This window comes from Ictidomys tridecemlineatus, chromosome 15 (genome assembly GCF_052094955.1).
Source record: "Ictidomys tridecemlineatus isolate mIctTri1 chromosome 15, mIctTri1.hap1, whole genome shotgun sequence".
NCBI classification, from domain to species: Eukaryota; Metazoa; Chordata; class Mammalia; order Rodentia; family Sciuridae; genus Ictidomys; species Ictidomys tridecemlineatus.
In genome coordinates, this window is record NC_135491.1 from 43,037,545 (window position 1) to 43,062,446 (window position 24,902).

At 46.3% G+C, this 24,902-nt stretch overlaps 1 protein-coding gene across 1 annotated transcript in view; it reads left to right on the top strand.

Moving 5' to 3' along the window:
- The window catches only part of Bean1 (brain expressed associated with NEDD4 1), a 46,712-nt gene that overhangs the window by 9,152 nt on the left and 12,658 nt on the right, over nucleotides 1-24,902 (top strand). Inside the window, exon 2 of the mRNA XM_078032432.1 lies at nucleotides 804-910. Within this exon, the coding sequence (XP_077888558.1) occupies nucleotides 886-910 (25 nt within the window). The 5' untranslated portion in view covers nucleotides 804-885. The remainder of the gene's footprint in view (nucleotides 1-803; nucleotides 911-24,902) is intronic.

Sequence of the window (24,902 nt, forward strand, 5' to 3'; positions counted from 1 at the left end):
TGTTTCCTCTATTGCAAATAGGGTTTACAGGGACCTGGCACTGCCTGGCTGTCCCAAGCGTCTGGGCATCACACTGAGTTCATACGGGGGAAGGGCAGGGAAAATTCCTTTACCTTCCAGAGGCCTTTCTTTCCGAATCAGTAGTTTAATATATTAGGCACCTTCTAAGGGATTTTGCCAACTGACTCTGGGCTTTGGAGTCAAAGTGACCTGGACTGTAGTGTTGGCATGTAGTTGGAGGCTGTGTGATCTTGGGCAAATTACATGGTCTCTCTGAGCCTCAACTTTATAAAATGAAGAGGAAAAAAAGCATCCTCCTGTTAAAGTTGTGAGGGCAGTGATGATAACATGGTTTGACAGGAGTATCAGGGAACACCCTTCCAAAACTATCTGTGACCTTGCAGTCGCCCCTCACCCTCTACAGGTCTCTTTCCCGCTATGAAATGAGGACATGGGGCTGGTCTTTGTGGGATCTTCTGCCCCAACGGTTATAAGCCACTTGTGCTACCATGGCACACTGAAGGTGTCCAGAGCGGTGGGACCCCCTATGTCTGTGAGACAGGAACCCCACAGCATCTCCAATTCCCTCTCCAGGATCCGTCCGAGAGAAATATCCCCTCCCCCACACCTGCCCACTGCATCCTACGCTTTGTAGCTCAGGGGTCCCAGACTGAGCACCTGTCCCCCAGGTCACCCTCCTCTGCCCCAGAGGCGGGCAGCTCAGGGGACTTGAGCGCCCGGCCTGCAGGGGCGGTGTGCGCCGTGTGGCCGTCCCTATCACCTGCCTGTTTGTGTCTCCGCAGGTGAGTGGAGGGGCCTTCCCTGCCAGAAGTCAGCGCTGTGCCCGGGGGCAGGCTGGCTCCGCTGTTCTGCTCCAAGGATTACATGTCCTTCAAACGCCCCTGCCCCTGTAAGTCTCCTCCCCGGCATCCTCCACCACCCCACTGGGGGCCCAGAGACGGCAGAGCTCGGAGTTGGGGTCACAGAGAATGGCCCTAGGACTTTTGGCCAAAGAACTGCAGGGGTCTGACCAGGGGCTAGTGTGGCAGGCGGGTCGGGGGGAGGGGAGCCGAAGACCCCTGACTTCTGCTGGATCCTCCTTCAAAACTGAAAATCCCACTCTTCTGGGTCAGCCCATCCCAAAATGTGGATTGGAGGCATGTTCATGGGATCACACACACACACACACACACACACACACACACACACAGATACCAAATACGTGCAGGAAGTCTTACGGGAGACACGCTAAGGACGTTCTGTTGCTGCAGGACTTCTCAGAGCCTTTAGTGTGTTGTGAGACTCCCACGGGAAATAGCCCCCTGCGCTCCCCAAACTTATGTGCCGCAAGACTGTTCTGTAGGATTGGGGTCCCACCGATCACACTCCCCGGGACAGACCGCCCTAAAGAACTCTATCCCAGGCCCCACCAGGGAGCCTCTCCATACTGAAGTCATTAGATACGTTTGTCCCAGAATCATCTTCTCATGGCTTCCTGGTGCCCACAAGTCCAGGTGACAAACTCAGCCAGGTGACTCCACGGGGTCTGAGAAAGCAGCACAGCCCTGCCCTAGTCCCCACCAGCTCTGCTTTAAAGACTCGTACCACCTGCTCCTCCCATGGCAGTCACCTGCTTTCTCCCATTACGTCTCCTGTGCCCCCTTATAATTTGGGGGGACATTCATAATGGCCCCATCTCTTCTCCTGGATAAGTCAGGACTGTGAGTCTGGGTGAGATCAGGGAACCCCACCCCAGCCTCAGCTGTCATGTCCCCACTCCTGGTCCAAGGTGTCTGGTGGACACCTTGCCCCCTTGCTAACATCTGTTTGGATTTCTAACACTTGTCACCTGTCCTGAGTCGTGAGGTGGTGGCATCTCTTCCAGTCTAAGTCCAGCTGTTAAATCTCGGAACATCAGGAGCCTGCTACACCGGGAGGCAGGGGAAGCTGCAGATCCCATCTCAGTGGGACCCTCACCTCGTGTGCGGGAGGAGTCATGGTCCAGAGTGTGTCCTGCTGGTGGGGGAGCTCAGCCTGGCCGCTGGCTGCTGTGGGTACCCAAGGAGGTCACGGGTCAAGAGCTGCTGAGATGATTTCTGGGGGGCAGTACAGGCTCAGTCCATTGTTATCACTACGCTGTGGCACAATCAGGAAATGAAAGCCCAAATCCCAGGCCAGGTGACAAAGCTGCTGTTCAGCAGCACCACAGAGACCAGAGACACCTGCCCTGCAGCGTCTCGCCTCTTCCTGCTGGTGAGACAGCAGCCGGGCATAGAGAAGGCTGAGGACGCCGAGTGTGGAGGGCTTTCCAGGACCTTCTGGGGTTGATCCCAGGCCCTGGGGAGCCTGGTCCATCTATATAATAGAAGCCACCCATGCAGGACACCTCTGCCCATTCGCCTCCTCAGGACTCCAGGGTGTGGTCACCGCTACTCTGGGCCATTCAGAAGTGGTACCTGCATATCTCTGAATCTCTCCTCTCTCAGCCCCGACTCTGGCAGGTCTAATGGCCTGGCATGCAGTAGGCACTTAATATTTGTGTGTTGGATGAATAAATGTATAACCAAACCTCTAGATGAGTTGCTGCAGGTGGGGAGCTGTAGCTCCTGAATCTACCCCCAGGCTGTTCGGGCTCATCTCTGAGATGGAGGAGTCCCCAACCCTCTGGGTTCCAGGAGCCGGGTCTGCCATGGGGCTCCGGGGAGCCTCCTCATCTCGCAATGTCCAGTCCTATTCCTTCCCTTTTCTCCAAACTCATCTAAGAAGCCCCTCCTCCCCCATCCTTCTCAGCACCCCCAATCTGCTTCCATCTGGAGTCTACACCCGGGGTCATCCCCCACCAACCTCGGCTTTGCCAAGTCTGACCCGTGGTTTCTGGTCTCGGTTGCACCTGACCCTGTTGTCTGCTCGGCTTTCCTGGTGATCTCTTCCTTGGGTTCCCTGTCTCGGGGGCCTTCTGGTTTCTTCCAGCTGTTCTGATCATCTGGCCACCGGCTGTGGTCTCCTTTGGCAGTGGGGGAGGGAGATTCTTCCTGCCACTCCCCCAGGCTGCTGGGCCCACCGGCTCCCACCAGCCCCTGCCCTCCTCGTTCTGCTTGAAGACCTCACTCTGCTTCCAGCTGCAGTCAGTGGACTGGTCACTTTCCAAGTTCTGTCCCACCTCAATGTCTTCCTCTGCCTTCTCCTGCCTATCTCCCCTGGTCAGTCCCCACTGATCCAGCCTGTCCCCAGTGGAACCCTTGGTCTTCCCCTTCAAGCCAGCTTTGCTTGATTTTGCTGTTTGGATCTGGGCATCACCACCCACCCAGGCCCTCAAAGGCCAGAAATCTGGGTGACCCTCAGTCTCCCTCCTGTGCAGACACCCACTAGTGCCAGCTCCTCAAGGGGACCCTATAAACTCCTCGTGGGGTCAACAGACCATTATCTGACGTCATCCCCGCTTTGGCCCCTTCTTCAGATCCAGCTAGAAATTCTCACTTATTAACCAGCCTGGGTGCTTGCTCGCTTGTCCATGCTGCCAGTAGAAGAGAAGCTTCCAGAAAGCAGAGACCATGCCTGCTGTGTTCCCTGGCTCAACCGTAGCGCTGTGCTCAGTGCCTGGCAGGTAGTGGGGGCTCAGCAAATGTCGATTGAACAACTGAGCAAGGTCTTTACGTGGGTCCTGGAAGGGACACAGGACCACAAGTGTCTCCCACCTCTAAAAACACCAGGCTCAGAAACGCTCAGGAAGAAACCCAGAGGTCCCAGGAGGGATCCTGACAGGGCCACACATTCCTTCTTTTTTTATTTTTAATATTTTTTAGTTGTTATGGACCTTTATTTAATTTATGTGTATGTGGTGCTGAGAATCGAACCCAGTGCCTCATGCTTGCTAGGCAAGCATTACCACTGAGCCACAACCCCAGTCCCCATTCCTTCTTTTTAACACCTCCAGGGCTGCTCTGTGCATTTGAAAACAGAGAACTGCATAACGCTCCTAGCTCACTCACTGACCTTGCCAGGTCTGGAAAACTTAGGGTAGGAGCTGGTTTGTTCCTGTTTGGTTCCTCCACCCCTAATCCCTGCAGAGTTTAGAAGGATTTAGAAGAGTTTAGAACCAGACAAGTCCCCAGAAGAAAAAATAAGACCAAAAGTTCCCTGCCGGGTGCATGGGGGGAAGGTGGCAGAATGAGGAGTGCCGTCCCGCCTAGGGCACTGATCCTGCAGGCGCTGGGGAGGTGGGATCACCATTGGCCTGGGGAGTTGGGCAGGCAGCAGGCAATCCAGGCTGGGCCTGCACACCAGCCCCTTTCCACCTCTCCTCCAGGCTTTCGGTTCCGGTTGGCCCTCTGAGAGAGGGGAACAATAGCCCTCCTGGTCCCAACACTGGGAGGATGAGAAGACCGAGGCAGAGAAAGGAGACAAGGACCAGACAGGGGGAGGCAGGGAGCCCTGGGCAGGGAAGCCCCCAGGCTTTGGGGCTGTGGCTGTGAGAGGGCAGGCGGGTCCCCTGCCGTCAAGTTCCATCTTTCTGAGCCACTTTGCAAGCTTCAGAGACCTGTCTTGAGCCCTGAGTGAAGAGAAGCATCAGCCTCGCTCCTCAGGAGACTGGAGGTCGGGGAACCTTCTCCATCTGGCCCCACTGGGTGGGGCAGCCCAGGACCCCTGGGGACCCAGGCTCCAAGAACAAGTGCTTCACAGCCTCTTCATCGCCCAGCAGATGGCAGCTCTGTGGGACTCCCCGTGAGGTGGGGCAGCATGCCTCCTGCTGGTCTCCGGGGACAGATCTGGGGAAGGAGGGACTTTGGGACTCCAGGGGAGACTGGGCCTGGAGCCCAGCAAATTGAAGAAGGGGAAGGTGGCATCCCGTGGCCCGTGGAGCAGTCAAGCAGGCTTGACTCTGCCAAGCTCACGATGGCCTCCCACAGGCTGGTAGGAGTTGCCTAGCTGGGCCCCTGGGCACCTTGGGTCTCCCTCAGTTATTGCCCATGGAGTGGACAATGCCTGGATCCGGCACAGCCTGGCACTAACCCTTACCCACTGTGCAACCTGGAGCAATCTATTTCACTTCTAGAAACCTCAATTTGCTTATCTGTAAAATGGATACAGTAATGTGGTTTGATGCTCACATTTGGTGTGTCACAAGGAGATTCTAGACTGGTGTCAGGCTCTGAAAAGATGCCCAAGAAACTTGAAAGTCTTGTCCTTTGGGCTAGCTTCTCTCTGCATGCCTTAGTATTACATAGGTCTTTAGTGACTGAGAGGGGAAAGTATAAAGGAGTGGGAACTCTGGAGATGAACTTGGGGCTTTGGACCATGTGTTCGCTTTCTGTCACTGTGACAAAATACCTGACGTAATCAACTTACCAGGAGGAAAGGTTTATTTTGTTTCATGGTTTCAGAGGTTTCAGTCCACAGTCACTTGACCCCTTTGCTTTGGGCATATGGTGAGGCAGAACATATGGCAGAGAATATGTGGCAAGGGAGGCCTGTCCTCCTCATGGAAACCAGGAAAGGATAGAGGAGGCAACTGGAATCTCAGTATCCTTTTCAAGGGCACATCCTCTGTGACCTAACTTCCTCCCACTAGGCCCTGTCTCTTAAAGGTTCCACCATCTCCCAAGAGTGTCCTGGGTTGGAGACCAAGCCTTCCATTTGGGGGACATTCAGGATCCAAACTATAGCAGACCAGATGCTACTGTTTTCTGCTCTGCTCTTGGTAACAGTTACCTCTGCAGAGACTCAGCTGTCAATAGAAGGAAGGAATTGAGGGCCAGGAGGAAAAGTGATGGGACTCCAAAATTCACCACTGCTGCACCCAGGACAGACATCACTAATCAATTGCTGCATTATTTCCTACTGAGCCGGGGAGCAACTTCAGATTCTCTCTAAACACATGCAGGCACTACCCAAAAGTCATCAGCCGTGCAACGAAACCCTTGTGCATCTCTTGCTGAGGTCCAACTTTGAAGTAAACAAGGGAACAGAGAGTCTCAATTTTCTCATCTGTAAAATGGAAGTTGATAAGAGTATCTACCTCAGGAGGGGTGGCTGTGAGCTCTTTCATGCGACAGGCTTACAGGTCTTGTGACCTCCTTGCTTCCTCAAAGAAGCTGTACAAGTGAAGGGTCAGCGTGCCCATTCCTCTCATGAGGAAACTGAGGCTTGGGAAGACAAAGAAATTTGACTGAATGACAAAGCTAGTAAGTTGCAGGGCCAGGGCTACTCTGAGCAAGCTTGTCTAGGATTTGAATTTAGCTAAGCCAAAAAGCACAAGAGTAGAGTCCAGCCTGCGCCTCTACCCACGTGCCCTGATGGACAGTCCTCCTTAGTGTTCTCTGGTCTAGCACAAAGTCTGACTGTAACGAGGGCTCAATGTCTGATGGGTATGTAGTTTTAATTGCACAATCATGTCATATTAGCGTTCCTGGCGAGAGCCAATCCGCCCCACCCAAATGCCTAATAAAGTATGACAATGGTTGTGGTCGCCCCCAGCTCTGACAGACGACTCCCATCTGGCAAAGTCTGGCATTTCACTGTCCCCTGGAAGCAGCCCTGGTCCCTGCTGGCCGCTTTCCCCCTCTGTCCACCATTCCTGAGGAAGGGCTTCCTGAGCTCTCTGGGTTTAGATTGCCCTCCAGCCGGTCCCTCCCTTCCCTTTGAGTCCTAGGACCTTCCACCTCTCCTTCCAGGACAAAAGTGAGTCCTGCCTGCAGGTCAGCGAATATCAGTCTCCATGGCTTGTGGAGGGACTTTGAGGATGCAGGTGGGGCAGCCTGTCACAGAAGACCTTGTGACTGGAGGCAGAGCCCCTCGGCAGTCCCTGCTGGTCACCATGCAGGGGGAGGTTGGCGCAGAGAAGGTCAAGGACAGTGGAAGGCAAGCTGACCATTGGTGGAGTTGTGGTCCTGGCAGGTCTGTCTGGAATGTGAGCCTGAGGACTCTGATTATCTGTGCTTTTTTTTTTTAAACAGCCGGGCAGACTGTGACAGCATGGGCTCTGGAGCATGCAGACTTGAGTTTGAACCCCGTCCATCTTTACCCTCTGCCTGACCTCCCTGCACTTGCTTTCCCCAGATGTGAACTAGGAGTAGCCTGACTTTTTTGAGGTTTTCTGTATAAAGTGTCTTGCAGCAGGAAGAGGGGGCTCAGAGACTGTGGGCCTAATGCACGGCACCTGGTGGGAGTATTGCAGCCCCCCGGAGAAGAGCAGCCATGGGTACCACAAAGTCTGAGCCAGGGTCTCTCCCTTGGTTCTCTGTGTGACTTCATCATGATAGTGGTCATAAATGGTGGATGGACACTCCTGGTATCAGGCTCCTTCCACCATTCATTTATTCATCAAAAACAAATAGTTTTTGAGCATTTACCACAGGCTGGGGTTACAGTCATGAGTAAAGAACATCCCAGCTCCCACAGAACTGACGTAGACAGAGACAAACAAATGAGTATGTGTGTGTCAAAGGTGAGCAGAGATGTGAAGACAAAGCAGGGTGCGGTGACAGGAAGGGGCATGGGCCCTACGAAGGGGACCCTGGAACAGAAGTGACTGGAGGGAAGCCATGCAGGGGTCTAGAGGAAGGGGATTCCAGGCAGAGGTACCCCTTGGCTTGTTCTAGCAATAACAGGAGGGTCAGGCACCTGGAGAGGAGGGCAGGGAAAGTTCCAGAGACCAACGAGGGTCAGAAGACAGAGGGCCCTGGAGGCCATGGTAGGGTAATCACGGGCAGGTTTTGAGCTGAGAAGTGTCTATCACCATGATTGTGGCAGAAGAGGCTGGAGGGGAGCCAAGGGGAAGGCCCAAGCTGGAGGCGGGAAGCAGCCTAACTGGTGATGGTGGTAGAACTGGAGATGTCAATTCGGGGGCTGTGGGTACATGGATGCTTTTCCATGCCGTGAAGCCCCATGAGGTCACCCAGGAGAAAGTGTGGGAATAAGGGTGCAGAGGGCCTGGAGTTGTGGAGGGCACAATGGTTTCTGAATCTAGAAGTCTTGCCAAGGAAAGCAAGTGGCCCCCAGAGTTTTCATCCATGGCATCCCAAAGCCCAGTGCGCTGTGCACCACAGGGGATCTTTCTCCAAACAGAAATGCGTAAGGACACTGCAGTTCCTTTTCCCAGGCGCTCCCCTGGCTCTCCCCAGCCCAGCCTGCACCTGGAACTGTGCCCGGGTGGTTGGGAGAGGCTAGTTGTCCTCTGTGATGTCACCACAGAAGTGTGCAGTCTGCATGCCTCAGAGACAAGAGAAGGGGACCAGGAGAGAGAAGTCACATGCCCACCACCAGGAGCAGACAGGATCTAAAAGCAGGACTACTGGGTGCAAGCCCTGGGCACACCCCATGCTGGACCCTCAGGAGTTTTGAACACATTTCTGCCTCCCAGACTTCTCTCTGTTGGCTTGTCTTTGCATCTGAAATAAAAAGTCCCCCGGGAATCCCCAAACCAAGAGCTTCTTAGGGGCTACTCCCTCTGCCCACCTGCCTCAGGTATGAGGCCAGGACTGTCAGACCAGCACACCTCTCCCCCACCAACTGCCCTGCAGGACCTGCCTTCAAGTTTTGCCCCCAGTCAACCTCCAACACCCAGAGGGAGATTCTCCAGGGGATTGGTTGGTTGGTTGGTTGGTTTTAAGTCAGGTACCAGCTCACAAAAGCCAGCTGTTACATGCATAAGAGCTTCATGAGTCAGCGGTCAAACCTTTGTTACCTTGAAAACTTCCGCGGTGGGGATATTTACACCATGGAAATTGGCAAACGACACAAATCAGAGACCCTGATTTTCTGCCTCCTTTTTTCCTTCCATCCTTCCTTCTACTCTTCCTTCCTTCCTCTTTCCTCCCCACTTCTTTCTCTTCTTCCTTCCTTTCCCTCTCTCCCCTTCTTTGAAGGCTGCTTTGCCAGCACATCGCTAACTATAACACACACACACACACACACACACACACACACACACACACATAGAGGTGTACAAATCAGCAGTGTGGGGCTCAGTGAATTCTCACACACTGAACACACTTGCATCAAGAAACACATGGTTCCCTGCCCCCCAGAACTCCCCAGGGATTTTCCCAGCTACGACCCATGCCAAGGGCAACTGTTATCTTGTCAATCATAAATTAGTTGGCCTATTATGTTAACTTTATGTGGAATCGTGAATGTTTTGTATCTGGCTTCTTTAGCTCAACGGTAGGTTGTGAGCTTCCCCATGTTGTTGGGTGTCATTGCATGTGTTCTCACCACTATCTTGTGTTCCTTCGTGTGAATACACTCCCAAGAGCTCATCCATTCTACTTTAATGGGCATTTGAGTCGTCTTCAGTTTGGGGCAATGAATGAATAACAGCACCGTGCACATTCTGGCCCAGCACTGTCCAACAGAACTTTCTGTGATCATGAAAATATTCTCTGTTTTCATTGTTCAATGTAATAGTCACTAGCCACCTGTAGCTATTGAGAGCTTAAAATGTGGCTAGTGCCAATGAAGAAGTTAATTTTCCATCAAGTTAAATTAATTTGAATTTAAGTAGGTATGTATGGCTCACAGTTATCTTATTAGGTAGCTCAATTCTAGTACATGGTAAACACATGAATGTATTTCAGTTGGAAAATGCCTTACACCAGGGAGTGGGATTTCTGGGTTAGAGGGTGTAGGTATGTTTAACTTTGATAGAGCTAAACAGTGTTCCAAAGTGGCTATACCAGTTCACCTTCTCACCAGCAATGTGTGAAAGTTCTAGTTGCTCTATATCCTCACTAACACTTGGTATTATCTGAGTTTTGTTTTGGTTTTGTATTTGGATTTGTTTTTTCATTATAACCATTCTAGTAGGAAGTCAAGCTATCACACTGTGGTTTTAATTTTAACTTGACTTAATATAGCAGCTAGAACATCCTCTTTTGTTAAGGAATTGCTCAATATTTAGTCCATTTTTCTAATGAGCCTTTTCTTATTAATTTCTAGGGACTCTGTATATTATCAATCCTCAATTTGTATATTATGAATCCTCTGTTGGCTATGTTACTGTGAAAATCTTCTCCCTCGCTGTGGATTACCCTTTGATTCTCATCATGGTATCTTTGGATGCATGGGCATTCTTAATTTTTCATATATAAAGAATTTACTAATGGGGGTTGTGGCTCAGTGGTAGAGCATTCGCCTCGCACGTGTGAGACCCTGGGTTCGCTCCTCAGCACCCCATAAAAATAAATAAACAAAATAAGGATATTGTACCCATGTATAACTAAAAAATATATTTTAAAAAAGAATTTATTAATTTTGGTGTATAACTTCAAGATTTACAAAAATAAAATCATACAGAACATAATATTATGGAATACCCTCTTGTACTCTTCAGGAGCAGAGGATCTTATTGCTACAGTTCAAAGAATAAAATTTTACACAATATAAGCCATGTTTGGCTCATGTGGAGTTGGACAACAACCTTGTTAAAGAGTTTTTATATACTGTTACTGAAACTTCAGAGTTTATGTCAAATACAATTTAAAGAACCACATGAAATCATTGAACCTTTAAAAAAAAAACTCACATTTTTCTTAAAGATAAAAAGTTAGTGCCAATACTTGAAAATACCAACAGCCATCTGAATAGTTTAAGGACTTAATAATACATGTGGTCACACATATTATACACACACAGGAAGTCCCCAGCGCTATGCACAGTGACAATAGTGGCATCGATCCCATTTTATTCTCTTGAGGGAATGGGATGATCAATTACACCTGCAGTACTGATGTGTCTACCAAGCATAAAATTCAATTATCTAAAACAACATGACTATCAAATTCCCAGACGCTATGTAATTTATAACTGAATTTGTATATTAGAAACCTGTGGCATGTTCTTTAAATTTTTAAAAAATATAAATTACACTGAGCTTTAAGTTAAAACCCTAGACTAAGCACTGTAAGCACAAGACGGGTTGAAATTCAGTTGAATGTTTGACTCTCATTTCAATATCAGCTTTTGCTCAATCTCCTGCTGTGGGATTTACTTTTCGGCATACAAGAATGAAAGGCCCAGGGCCAGGGATGTGGCTCAATGTATAGAGAGCTTGCCTAGCATGCAAGAGGCTGTGGGTTTGATTAGAGGGGGAGAAGCAGAAGGAGAAGGCCCAACTCTACACAATTGCTTTATTCCAAGAACCAGGGGATGCTGCCAGGAGCAATGGCACACACCTGTAACCCCAGTGACACTGGATGCTGAAGTAGGAGGCTCGAAAGTTCAAAGCCAGCCTCAGCAACTTAACAAGGGCCCTAAGCAACTTAGTGAGACCTTATCTCAAAATAAAAAATAAAAAGGGTTGGGGATGTGGCTCAGTGGTTAAGCATCCCTGGTTCAATCCCCAGTACACACACATGCACACACACACACACACACACACACACACACACACACACACACACACACACGACCAGGGGACGGCAAGCTAATGAAACACATACAGGAAACAAAGATGCACTCAGCATTTTCCCCCCCGAGACATTGATCTTGACTGCCTTTGACAGAGTCCAGAAGGCAAAAACATCCTAAGAACTGAATGAAGGTCTGTTTCGAAGTTTAATTCAGTAACCAAGAGCTATATACTTGAACTGCAAAAAATCTTTGTGGGAGAGAACATACTCAAGTGACAATGATACGGAAACACAGGTAATCAGAGGAACCAAAAGCACCGATCGTGAGTCATCTTTAAAGACAGTCTGGGTAAATAGCACACCTTTCCAGTGAGCTGCTGCTGACATTTGCATATTTCAAACTGAAAAGGAATCCTGAGGGGCTTTTTACTAATCATTTATTTGAAGGAAGTCTGTTTTAGGTCCTCTCATTGAACAGAAGGCCTAGATTTCAAAATTGGTTTCCCTGTATCATCACGGACGTGTTTATACTCTGCTAATGCTGTTTGACATTGAGCTGCTATAATTGATGGCACAACTACTCTCTTGTGTACCCAGCAAAGAATAAACCTATTAGAGTGAAAAGCTAATGGTAAAAAATGGCACGACTCCATAAAGATGCAAAGAAGGACCTTTTGGTGTCTCGGGATCTATTAACTCGTTCCAGGCACCTAGGCAGAGACATGCCTCCATGAGAAGCATTCTCCAGGATCCTGGAGCAGGAGACAAAGGCTGAATGGATTCACAAAGTCTTCTTCCAACACCCATCCCCCTTCCCTGGCCATCTTGCAACCCAAACTCTCACCAAAGTTCTCTACTTCCGTATGGCCCAATTTATTCATCCCCTCAACACATGGTTAGTACTTGTTATAATCTTTTTAAGGAATTTAAGATCATGAAAATGTTCTTTGAACTTTTCTTCTTTAAACTTTGTTTTTGCCGTTCACATTTGAATCTATATTTAGGGAATATCTCTAAGAATATAAAGTATTTATTTATTTATTTATTTGAGATTGGACCCAGAGGGGCTTTGCCACTGAGCCACATCCCCAGCCCTTTTTATTTTTCCATTTTGAGACAGGAGCTCACTAAATTTCTTAGGGACTTACTAAGTTCCTGAGGCAGGCTTTGAACTTGCAATCCTCCTGCCTCAGCCTCCCGAGCCCCTGGGTGTGTGCCACCAGGCCCAACAAAATCCCATCAACTCTAACGTGATCCAGAATCAGAACCCACAGGACCCTGTCTCTTCTTGTAGGCCTCAATCTCCAGGTTAGGGAGACTCGGTCGACAGGGGTAAAAGATGTGATTCCTCCCCCTGCCATAAAGGTATGAAGGAACTGACAGTAGTGGGCAGACAGTGTGGCACCTTTCTATTGTGACTCTCCAATCTAATCCCAATTGTGATCAGAGGACATATAATCTATGATTTCAGTCTTTAAATTTATTGCTACTTGCTTTATGGCCCACACATCCTGGAGCGTCCTAGGCGCTCTTGAAAAGAATGTGGAATCTTCAGTTCATGGAGTGTTCTGGAAGCACCAATTAGGTTGATTGGTGGTGGAGTTCAAGTCTCCTGAATCCTTATGAATTTCTGTCTAGTTGTCCTGTCTCCTCCTGAGACTGGGACACTGAAATCAGAGTATGGTTGAATTGTCTTTTTCTTTTTCGAACTCTGGAAATTTTCACTTCATGGGTTTAGGGCTTATATATATATATATATACACACACACACACACACACACATATAGAATTGTTATATCTTCCCGATATATTGACCCTTTTGTCAATATGAAATGTCTTTGTCACCAGTAATATTTCTGGTCCTAACCTTGTTTTGTCTGATGTCAGCAGAATCACGCCAGCTGTTTGCACAGTATAGCTCCTTCCATCTTTTATTTCAACCCATTTGTGTCCCTGAACCTAGAGTGTGTGTCTGTAGCTAGCTCATAGTTGGATTCTTGCTTTTTTTTTATTCACTCTGACTATCCCTGCTATTTTCTCAGGGTTATTAAGCAAAAGTCACACCTTTTTTCCAAGACATGACTCTGTGTAATTAAAATATAAATGATGGATACAGTTAGAGACACATCACCATTTTTCGCTGTTTGTTTACTTCTTGTTTCATGTCCTCTGTTTTTCTGTTTCTCTTGTTCCTCCTCTGCTTATTTTGTGTTACATAAGCACATTTAACCTACCACTTTGATTCTTCTGGTCTTTTTTTTTTCCTATTGTTTTAAAGAAATGTATTAATGGTTGCTCTAGGGATGAGTTTTATATCTTACCTTACCACAATCCAGTTCAGAATAATACTAAGTCAAATCTAATAAAATATAGAAACTTTGCTCCAGATACATCTCCTTTTCCTCCTTATCCATTTTGGTAACTTTATTATCACATTTATGATTTCTGAATATGACATGAACCCAACCAAGTGGCATTATAATTACTGCTCATCTGATCCTATGTCTTTTAAAGAAGTTAAGACGTGAGAAGGAACATATTGGTAGAATCTTTTCTGTTACCTACATAATTGTCACATCCAGAACTTGACACCCTCTTAACATGGGGTGACCCTTTTTTTTTTTTTGGCCCCAACCTTTTTAAATTTTTTTTTAATCTGGAAATGTCTTCACCTTCAACTTTAGAAGGCTCATTTTGCTCATGCAGTGTTCTAGATTGAGGTTCCCAGGGTCTCCCCCTGCGGCCTCCTGCTCTCCTCATTAGAAGTTAGCCATTAACTTCTGACGAGTTAATTAACGAGTACTCTTCTTCCCCTCTTGGCAACAGGTTGTTTTTCTCTTTTCCTTTGTTTTTGTCTTCCCCTCATTTGATTGACATGTCACGACCTCTATTTATTTGACTTGGGATTGGTTGAGCTCCTTGGTTACTGAGGCAGGGGTTTTTGTCACATTTAGGAAATGTATCCATTATTTTTTCCAAATATTTTTTCCTAAGCATTTCTTTCTCTCATTCTGGGACTTCTAAACCACCCTTATTTTGCTATGCTCAGTGTTATTCCAGAAGTTTCTGAGACTCTGTTAATTTTTTTTTCCTCTTGGATCTTTTTTTGTCTCTGTTTTGCCACGTTAGATTGCTTTCTATTGATTTATTTTTTAAAGTTCAACTCTGCAGATAAATTCCTCTAATGATTTTTTTTATTCCAGTCATTATTTTTCAACTCAGTATTCCTGTTTCGCTCCTTGTTATTGTTCTATTTCTTGATCAAGCGTCTCTATCCTGTAGGACATTGCTATGGTTTCCTCCGGTTCTTCAAACATGACTTTCTTTCGTTACTTGGATGTATTTATAACAGCTGCTTTAAAGTCGTTGTCTATTCCATCTAACATCTGGAAACATTCAGGGACAGCTTCTACTGAGTGGCTTTTTGGTTTTTGTTTGATTTTTTTTCTGAATATGAATATGAATCACACTTCCTTATTTCTCTGACTTATAATTTTTGTTGCGTATTGGATATTTTAGATGATGTATTGTAGATATGTAATATATATATATATATAGATTTGAACTTCTTAACCTCTCCAGGTATTTGTCATTTTTCTATTTGTTTAATCACTGGTCTAAACTAAATCTATTAAAGTAGATTTGCCCTACAACATGCAGCTGCTAATGCCTCTGCCCACTTCTTTTTTTCTTATTTTTAAAGATTTTCCTCCCTAATCATTGGCATATGTCTGTATAGCTCAATGTTCAGCCAAAGAGCAGGGGTGAGAGCTTACACTGCAACATCTCAGGATAGCAAGGCTCCCGCTCTCTGCTGGTGGAGTCTGGCTGCAGGCTGGGAAGAACATGGAAACTTCTGTTTTCACATCTGCCCCAATTTAGCTTCCCGCTAAGCTCTGTCATGTCTCCTGTGCACATAACTGAAGCTCCATCAGCCAGAGAAGCGATAGTTCTTCGGCACATGCACACCGACTCGTCCACCAGGGTACATGGAGAACTTCCCGGGGCCCCCTGCCATCGGTTCACCTCTGAGCTCGCTGTTGGATCTCTAGTTAGCCTCTGAGTTCTCCTGCCACACCCAGGGCCACAACTTCAGGCTTCTGCAGCAGCTGGCCCTCCTTATTTACTTACCCCTGAAATTGCCACTTTAACTAATAGCGCTCTAAGTCAACGGTGCTCTCTGCCAGTGGCAGGGAAGCTGTTGGCTTTCACAGCCGATCCTGTGCCAGCTGCCAGGGTTGCTAGGGAGCAGTACGGGGCAGTAGCAGGCAAAACACACAGAATCTCCCTCTTCTTCTCTGAAGTGGAACTGAAATGATAGTTCGACAGTTTTGTCCAGCTTTATAGTTGCAGTTTTGGAGTGTTTATGTAACTTATACAAATTATCTTCCTTTATCCACAGAAACACCATGAGAGACTAATTACCGAAACTAAGATGCACAATGCTAAAATACGCTGGCCCATGTCACTGAGCCAGGCTCTTACGACACTGGGGCATCCTCTTCTTTCTGGAACAACACAAGAAACACCCCCAGATCAGAATGATTTGTCACAGATACAACAGCAAACACTATAATGGTGATCCACACAGACCCTAAGTCAGATTTATTCCCCAAAATCTGGCTCACAGAGGTCATCTGTGTATGTTCTTGGTTGAATGATGCCAAATAGCACCAGAAAGCCAAGGAAAGATTGGTTTCCTTTCTTGTTGAGTTTGAGCCTCAGAAGAATCTCTGAGCATCCTGGGAGCCAAAGCAAAAAGGCAAAGATAATCAGTTGCATGATGCTTGTGGTCCTTAGGGCACAAATAGTTCTTTGGAAAAAGCAAAGGTTTTCACGGTCTACATATCTTGACAGAATTTCCTACATGGCGCCCCAATTAGGGGATACTGACAGGTTTCGTGGACAATACCTGCAACAAGCCACTTTTTAAAAATACTTTATTTTTTTAGTTGTAGTTGCACATAATCTCTTTATTTTATTTATTTTTAGGTGGTGCTGAGGTGAACCCACGGTCTTGCTCGTGCTAGATGAGGGGTCTACCGCTGAGCCACATCCCCAGCCCCCAGCAAGGCACTTTTGATAAAGTTGTTTCTTAAACTAGTCCCCTCAGAGTGGGCTCTGAGGCATAAGACCAAAGCAAAACTCCAGAAAGACGGTTCCTGGGAAAGGTTCTCAGCCACAGTGGCCCAGGAACCCAACTCTAAGCTGGTCCACCATGTTCAGGGACTTGAAACCTTGCCTATACAGAACAGAATGCCGATGATGTGGCCTCTGCACAATCCTGCATACATGCTCTCCCTCCTGTGGGTGGGCAGCTGGGGGTCGTTTGCAGTGTGCATGAATTCAACATTTTCTCTATCAGTTACTCATGGAGCTTCTTGGAAAGTCCACGTTAGAGTCAATGGTCATTTTCCTAAGCCATGATTTTGAGCCTTAGGTTGTAAGCTGGGGTGTGGGAACCAATGCCCCTGACTTATGGGTGGTCTCAGCCAGCCTCCAGCAGCTGCCTCTCAACAAGTCCACCCTCTCCTTCTTGGTGGGCATGCTCAGTGACGATCGGTGTTATAAAAACCTGGGTTCTGTATGGAAAACAACCAACTCTAGATGGTAATGAGAGAAAAAAAGAAGAAAAAAAACAAGGAGGCTGAGAGCCTCTAGCAGGAAACTGAGGAGTGTCCACTCTGCAGTGTCCTGTAATGTCAGCCAGTTCACCATTTTCTCTGCAGAAATAAAGGAAAATGTTTTCTGAAAATGATTCAGTGAGTTTTCCAACCAATAAATCAGTTGTTCCTCATGGCAGAGATTTAAAAAAAAAAAACAAAAACAAAAACAAAACAAAAAAAAACCTTAGTGAATGTCTTAGACATTTGTCACAGATCCACTCCCCTGGCAAATCTGGCCATGACAGGGCACTTCTTCCCCACAGCTAAAGTCTTCACAGTGGGGCCATGCGGTCGGTGGGGTGGGGGATGGGGAGGAACATCTCGTGGGCGCCATCTTCCCTCTGCTCACCATTGGTGGGCTCCAGGCTCCATGGGCTGGCAGAGGGGCTGAGGCAGGGGACATGCCAGGGCAGGGTTGGTTGGCTTGAACACTTCTGAGTCTTTTCAGACAGTAATGTTATGGAATTTGAATATGCAGAGGAAGGCAGGGGGTCATTTGGTGAGTTTATTTCAGTGGTAGGATATATCTTAATAATGGAATAAGTCACTCTCATCTTATATTTATAGATAACTAGCAAGTAGTCAGTAATAGCCAGTAACTAGCAAGGAGTAAGCATTTGGTGAATGTTGCTAGTAGATAGATGGATGGATGGATGGGTGGAAGAATGGGTAGGTGGGTGGGTGGATGGATGGATGGATGGATAAAGCGTTGTGGGTGGATGAATGGATGAGAGGGTGATTAAGCAGATGTTGAGTGATTCCTAGGTAGACAAATGCAAGTGGGGGTGGATAATTTGTTAGCTGAATAAATTGATGGAGGATCAGTGAATAAGTGCAGGACTTCGTGTTCTTCCTTTCCACTGTAATCCACCCACCCCTAGTGCCACAAATGAACCTCAACATGACATGAGTTGACTCCTTGCAAAGATGCATCCCCATTGTAGGAAGAATCCCAAACATCAAGTACCCTCTTCCTCATCCCAATGATGAAGCATTCAACTGCCTTCAAGGTGACATCACAGTCTCACCCTGGGAGCATGCCCCCTCTTCCAGCTCTGCAGGGACATCACCCCTTTCTCTGTTTCTTCCCGTGCTCCTCCCTCCTTCCCCTGATCTTGTTCTGCCTGTCATCCTTCAAGACCCAGCCCTTCTGTATCCCCTTTCTGAGAAGTCCCTGACCCCCCCCCCCCGCCCTCTCCTTCCATCTGCCTTTTGGTGTCAGAGAGATCACCCAATAGAGCAAGGAAGAAGACTCCGGAGTATTCAAGCCAACCATCCCTGCCCTGGTATGTCCCTGTCTCAGCCCCTCTGCCAGCCCATGGAGCCTGGAGCCCCCCAGTGGTGTGCAGAGGGAAGATGGCGCCCACGAGATGTTCCTCTCCATTCCCCCCCGACCGCATGACCCCCCTGTGAAGACTTCAGCTGTGGGAAGCAGTGCCCTGTCAAGGCCAGATTTGCCAGAGGAGTGGACCTGTGACAAATGTCCTCAGAATCATTGTGACAGGAGCCATCAGTCAGATCTGAGTCCCTGGCTGCCCTTCTCCTTTCACCAGCCTCTCTCTAAACTGTCAGTTTAAAGATGTCGACTCAGCACCATGGTGTCTCCTTTGCCACGGCCACTCAGGTAACCTGGGGCTGCTAAAAGCACTTCTCTGTACCCAGAGTGACTGTGGGGCTGCCCACATGCTCTTCTCGGCGAGGACTTGGCAGTGAGAGTCTGCCTCGGTTTCCCTCCCCTGCGCGTCCCCTGCTGTCCCTGGGCGGCGGCCCCCGACACAGGCTTCTCTCTCAACGCTTCCCTTCGTGGTTCCCAATCTCCCTCCCCGTCCTCCTCAGACCCCCCACCCACTGTGAAAGGAGAACTGACCCAGACCAAGTGCCTCTCCAGATGAGGTCAGCAGGTCGGGAGAGGGCCACACAGTGAGTGGGTGATAAGACCAGGAATAGAACGTGGCTTTTCCGCCCCTGCCCCCTCACATCCTGCCATGATGATAATAGGTACCTCTCCCTGGTCAAGTGTTCAGGAGCACAGAGCTGGGGGTCCAGGAGACCCGGCCCAGACCCCACACCATGCAGGGCACAGGACGGAGGAAGGCTCGGATGAGTGCACTCCATGCCACAGAAGCACACTGCAGAGAGATCCTTAGCTCCAGTTGGTGGTCCCCAGAGACAGCCCTAGCAGTATTCTTATTCTGTAGATGGGGATCCAAGGCTCCCCCACAGGGTTCGTGGGTCTCAGCTGTGCCAGGCAGAAGGCAGCTCTGGTGGCACTGGACTTCTGGTCCAGGGCTGGGATGAGGAATCATATCGATTCAGAAGGTCCTAAATGACCCCGCTTGGGCTGTGGGGAGCCAGTGTGGCTAGCTTCCCCTCTGTGTGGATGCCCTTGTCACTGTCACTTACAGGTGAGGATGACTTTAAGGAGGCTACTTAGCCTCTCTGAGGCTGTTTCCTTACCTACTAAGTGGGGGCCCCTCAAAGACCATCACAAGGATTAAATGAGATAATATAGTGCATGAAAAGGGCCTAGTACAGTACAGGACACACAGTAGGTACTCAGGAGATGGTAACTGCTGCAGGAATGTGGGGGAGGCAGCATCTCAGAGAGAAGATACTCTTAAGGTAGGGTTTCCAGCTGGTTATGGCACCTCTCTATAGGCTGCTTAGGAAGAAAGTCCAGGAAGGAGACAAAGCTTCGTCCTCTGTCCTTGCTGCAGCTGGTGCAGGGGTTCAGGGAGGGAGGGGTGGGAAGGGAGGTGGTCTTCACGTTATTTCTCTATAGTCATATTTATCTTGTTGATAAAATGGGCCCCACATTGGAAATTGGAGGAGTTTCCCTCATAATTTAAAGTAGCGCCTTCCTCTGCAGGTCGCAGTGACTGGGAGATTAATGTCCCAGCTGGTCACACAGGCTGTGCTTGCGCCAACTGGTTTCTTCCACGGGCAGGGATGAAGCCATCTCCGCCTGACTGGTCATGAACCTGGAGCTGCCAGATGAGGGTGATGCTCTCATCTGTTGCAGAGGGACGTGAGGGAGGGGCATCTTCAAGGTGACCCCATGGGGCTGGCACCTGGTAGGGACAGGTTCTTCATGCTGGTGGGACACACACACACCTAGGTTTGCAATCTGGGCACCCACAGTCCTGCTGTAACTGCTGCTCTCTACTAGCTTGTCCACTTTGGATCATGGTGTGTCCGGTGTGTTCCAGACGGCCACAGCACCTGGGGTCAAAACAGAACAGGCAGGAGCTCCACTGGGAGCAAGATTCCTGTCCTTGGTTCTGAAGATGAGGAGCTAGATGATAGAGAGAAAAGTGTAGCCATTGGGTCAGGAGTGCTAGCATGGTGGACTGCGTCACACTGGATGAGTGGTGGCCAAAAGCTTCACTTCATGACCAGCTTTAGGCAGTTGAAGTCACAGCATGGAGTGTTATGATGAAGAGGATGCAGAGGCTGTCTTCTGGGACGAACCAGAAAGAGAGCCACGGTTGATTAGTAATGTCTGCCATTGGCATGGGTAGGAAACGGTGGCCAGCATGCTATAGATTAACTAGCCAAGGACTAGACTGCTCCTAAGTGGAGGTCAGACAAGGCGATTTTGTATGGGAGAAAGAGATGGAGGGAAGCCTCACCTTTCATCTGTGAATTTTGAAAAATGGGAAATCTTAGCTTACAGTAACTGACAACCAACGGAGTAAAAAAGGAAAGTTGGCACTTTATCCAAAACTCAAGCTGTCACAATTGATCAAAAAATAGAGGAGAAACTGAATTCTAGCCTAATGGTGAAACAGAACCAGAGCCAATGAAGCTCTGACATGCAACAAATTCTTAAAGAGCACCTACTGTGTGTCTGGCACTTGACTAGGCGCTGCTGATTCAGTGAGTAAGTCAGGACAGTTGGAACATCTGCCTTCAAGGAGCTAACAGTCTAGTAAGAGGGGCTGGGAGCCCAAGGACATAATAAACAAGTAAAAAATAAATGAACGGGATGTCCAGAGGTTGTAATGAGTGCTGTTTGGTGAAAGCATGGGGTGACATGACATTACAGTGGTCCAGGTGTCCATCAGGACAAACATGTTACTACATGTTACTATAAAATACCTGAGCCTTTTATGAAGAGGAAAGGTTTATTTAGCTCATAGATTGGAAGGTTCAAAGTCCAAATGGCATGGGTCAGATTGGCAAGTTCTGCCCCTTGAGAGCATCACCTCATAGTATAGATGGCAATGATGAAGAATGAGTGTTGGAACAAAACTCATAGATCTCCAGTCACCGCAGGAAGAGAGAGATGTGGCCAGGATCCCACGACCCTTTGCAGAGCATACCGCCAATGACTCAGGGAACTACCATATGGTCCCACCTCCCCAAGGCTCTATTGCCCCCCCCCACACACACACACAGTGGTACCATCAACTGGGAACCAAGCTCTCAACAGGCAAGCTTTGGGGGAACACTTAAGATCCAAAACCTAACAATAATTATAAGTCTATTCAGAGTTCCTGTCTCTTCTTGAGTCCATTTGCGTTGTTTTGTGTATTTCTAGGAAATTTTTAATTTCATGCAAAGTTACCCAATTTGTTGGCATTTAATTGTTCACAGTGTTCCTTGATAATTCTAATTTCTGTAAGGTCTGTAGTAATGTTCCCTCTTTCGTTTCTGGTTTTAGTAATTGAGTCTTCTCTCCTCTCTGTCCATTTCATCATCCCAGCTGAAGCCTAGTCCATTTTGATAATCTTTTCAAAGCAACAACTTCTGGCTTCATTGGTTTTCTCTGGTTTTTTTTTTTCATTCTCTGTTCTCTAATTTCCATTCAAATCTTTCATTTTTTTCCTTCTTCTTGCTTAGGATTTATTTTGTTCTTCTTTTTTTCCCAGTATCCTCAGGTTATATATCTTTATTTTTAACTCATCTCAAAGAATTTTAAATTTCTCTTATGATTTTTCTCTTTGACTCATTTGTTATTTAATATTGTTTAACTGCTACATATTTGTGAATTTCACATACTTCTTTCTGTTACTAATTTCACTTCATTGTAATTAGAGAACATACTCTGTGTAATTTCAATCATTTTGAATCTATTGGGACTCATTTTATGGCCTGGCATATGGTTAATTCTAGAAAGCACTCCACCTGTGCTTGAGAAGAATGTATATTCTGCTGGAGGTGGTGGAGTGTTCCACAGATGTCTGCTAGGGATTACTGCATATAGTGCCATTCAAGTCTTATATTTTCTTTTTGATCTCCTGCCTTTTTTTCCTGATAATATATTTGTATACTATACGTATTTTCTATTTTTTTTTTATTTTCAACTTTTGTTCCCAAGTGAGACTCCTATAGATGGTAAATATATAGTTGGATCTTGTTTTCTGCTCAGCCTGGCAATCTCTGCCTTTTGATTGGATTGTTTAATTGCTTCACATTTAACATTATTGTTGATACAGTTGGATTTACACCGGCCATTTTACCAATTGTCTATGTTTTCTTTTGTTCCTCTGTTTCTCCTTTTTGCTTTAAATGAATGTTTTTCTCAAGTAATATATTAATTCCTTTAGTGATTTTTTTCACTATATTTGTTGGTGGAATTTTTTGCATCTTCTAGATACAGAATCATGTCATCAGCAAATAGTGATAGTTTGAGTTCTTCTTTACCTATTTGTATCCCTTTAATTTCTTCCTTTTGTCTAATTGCTCTGCCTAGAGTTTCAAGGATGATGTTGAATACAAGTGGTGAAAGAGGACATCCTTGTCTTGTTCCAGTTTTTACCAGGAATGCTTTCAATTTACCTCCATTTAGAATGATGCTGGCCTTGGGTTTAGCATATATAGCTTTTACAATGTTGAGATATGTTTCTACTATGCCTAATTTTTCTAGTGTTTTGTACATGAAGGTGTGCTGTATTTTGTCAAATGCTTTTTCTGCATCTATTGAGATGATCATATGATTCTTGTTTTTAAGTCTATTAATATGATTAATTACGTTTATTGATTTCCATATATTAACCAATCCTGCATCCCTAGGATGAACCCCACTTGATCGGATGCACTATCTTTTTAATATGTTTTTGTATGCAATTTGCCAGAATTTTATTGAGAATTTTTGCATCTATGTTCATCAAGGATATTGGTCTGAAGTTTTCTTTTCTTGATGTGTCTTTGTCTGGTTTTGGTATCAGGGTGATATTAGCCTCATCGAATGAGTTTGGAGGGGTTTCCTCCGTTTCTATTTCACAGAATACTTTGAGGATTGTGGTGTTAATTCTTCTTTGAAGTCTTGTAGAACTCGGCTGAGAATCCATCTGGTCCTAGGCTTTTCTTGTTTGCTAGGCTTTTGATGGCATTTTCTATTTCATTACTTGAAATTGATCCCTTTGCTGGTTTTTGCTTTTTTTTTTTCACTTCATCCTCATGGATCATTTTGTGAGGCTTTCTAGTCGCGAATTCTTTTAATTTTTGTTTATCATGGAATGTTTTAATTTCATATTTAAATCTGAAACTTAATTTTGCTGGATATAAAATTCCTGGTTGATTGGGCTGAGGCTGTAGCTCAGTGGTAGAGCACTTGCCTCACAGGTGTGAGGCCCTGGGTTTGATCCTCAGCACCACATAAAAGCAAATTAATTAATTAATTAATTAAAATGAAATTCCTGGTTGGCATTCATTTTCTTTCAGAGCTTGAACTATATTATACCAGGACCTCCTAGCTTTGAGGATCTGGGTTAAGAAATCAGTTGAGATCTGAATTGGTTTCCCCCTATACTTAATTTTGATTTTTTTTTCTCTCACAGCCTTTAAGATTTTTATCTTTATTGTCTGTGTGAGTCATTCTCATTATAATGTGTCTTGGTATGGGTCTGCTGTAATTTTGTACATTTGGGGTCCTGTAAGCCTCTTGTATTTGATTTTCCATTCCATTCTTTAGGTTTGGGGAATTTTCTGCTATTATATCATTGAAAAGATTGTGCATTCCTTTGGTTTGTAACTCTGCTCCTTCACCTATTCTGATAACTCTTAAATTTGTTTTTTTCATGTTATCCCATAATTCTTGGATGTTCTGTTCATGGTTTCTTACCATCTTCTCCACATGTTCAACTCTGCTTTCAAGATTATGATATTTTCTCTTCATTGTCTGAGGTTCTGTCTTCCAAGTGGTCTAGTCTGTTGGTGATGCTTTCTACTGAATTTATAATTTGGTTTACTGATTCCTTCATTTCGAGGATTTCTGTTTGTTTTTTTTTTCATGACCTCTAACTCTTTATTGAAGTGTTCTTTCACTTCCTGTATTTTTTCCTTGATTTCACTTCTTATACTATCCTTTACTTCACATATCAATTTGATTATATACAATCCGAACTCCTTCTTGGACATTTCATCTACTGTATTATCAGTGGCTTCTGTTGTTGAAGCATCTTGGTTTGTTTGGTGCACTTTAATTCCCTGATTTTTTTTAATATTTACTTTTTTAAGTTGTAGTTGGACACAATACCTTTTATTTTATTTATTTATTTTTATGTGGTGCTGATAATCGAACCCAGGGCCTCGTGTGTGCTAGGCAAGCGCTCTACCACTGAGCCACAACCCCAGCCCTATTCCTTGTTTTTTCACGTTGTTAGTATGTTTTCCAATCTAAAAGTACGGATCTAAGGCAGGATAAATTCTACCCTATACACCTATAGTGTCCCTGAAGGTTTCCAGCGCTTCGCCTTTACTGGTAAGACCGATATCAATAGCACCCAGTATACACAATATAGAGACTTAAACCTAATAGCTCCCACTAAGGTGTCTACTGCTTTCTCACATTAAACCAGAATGATGAGTTCAATAACTGTCTATAGTATAAACAGAATATTTATTAAAATAACTTACAATTTCAAATGATGGATGAGAGAAC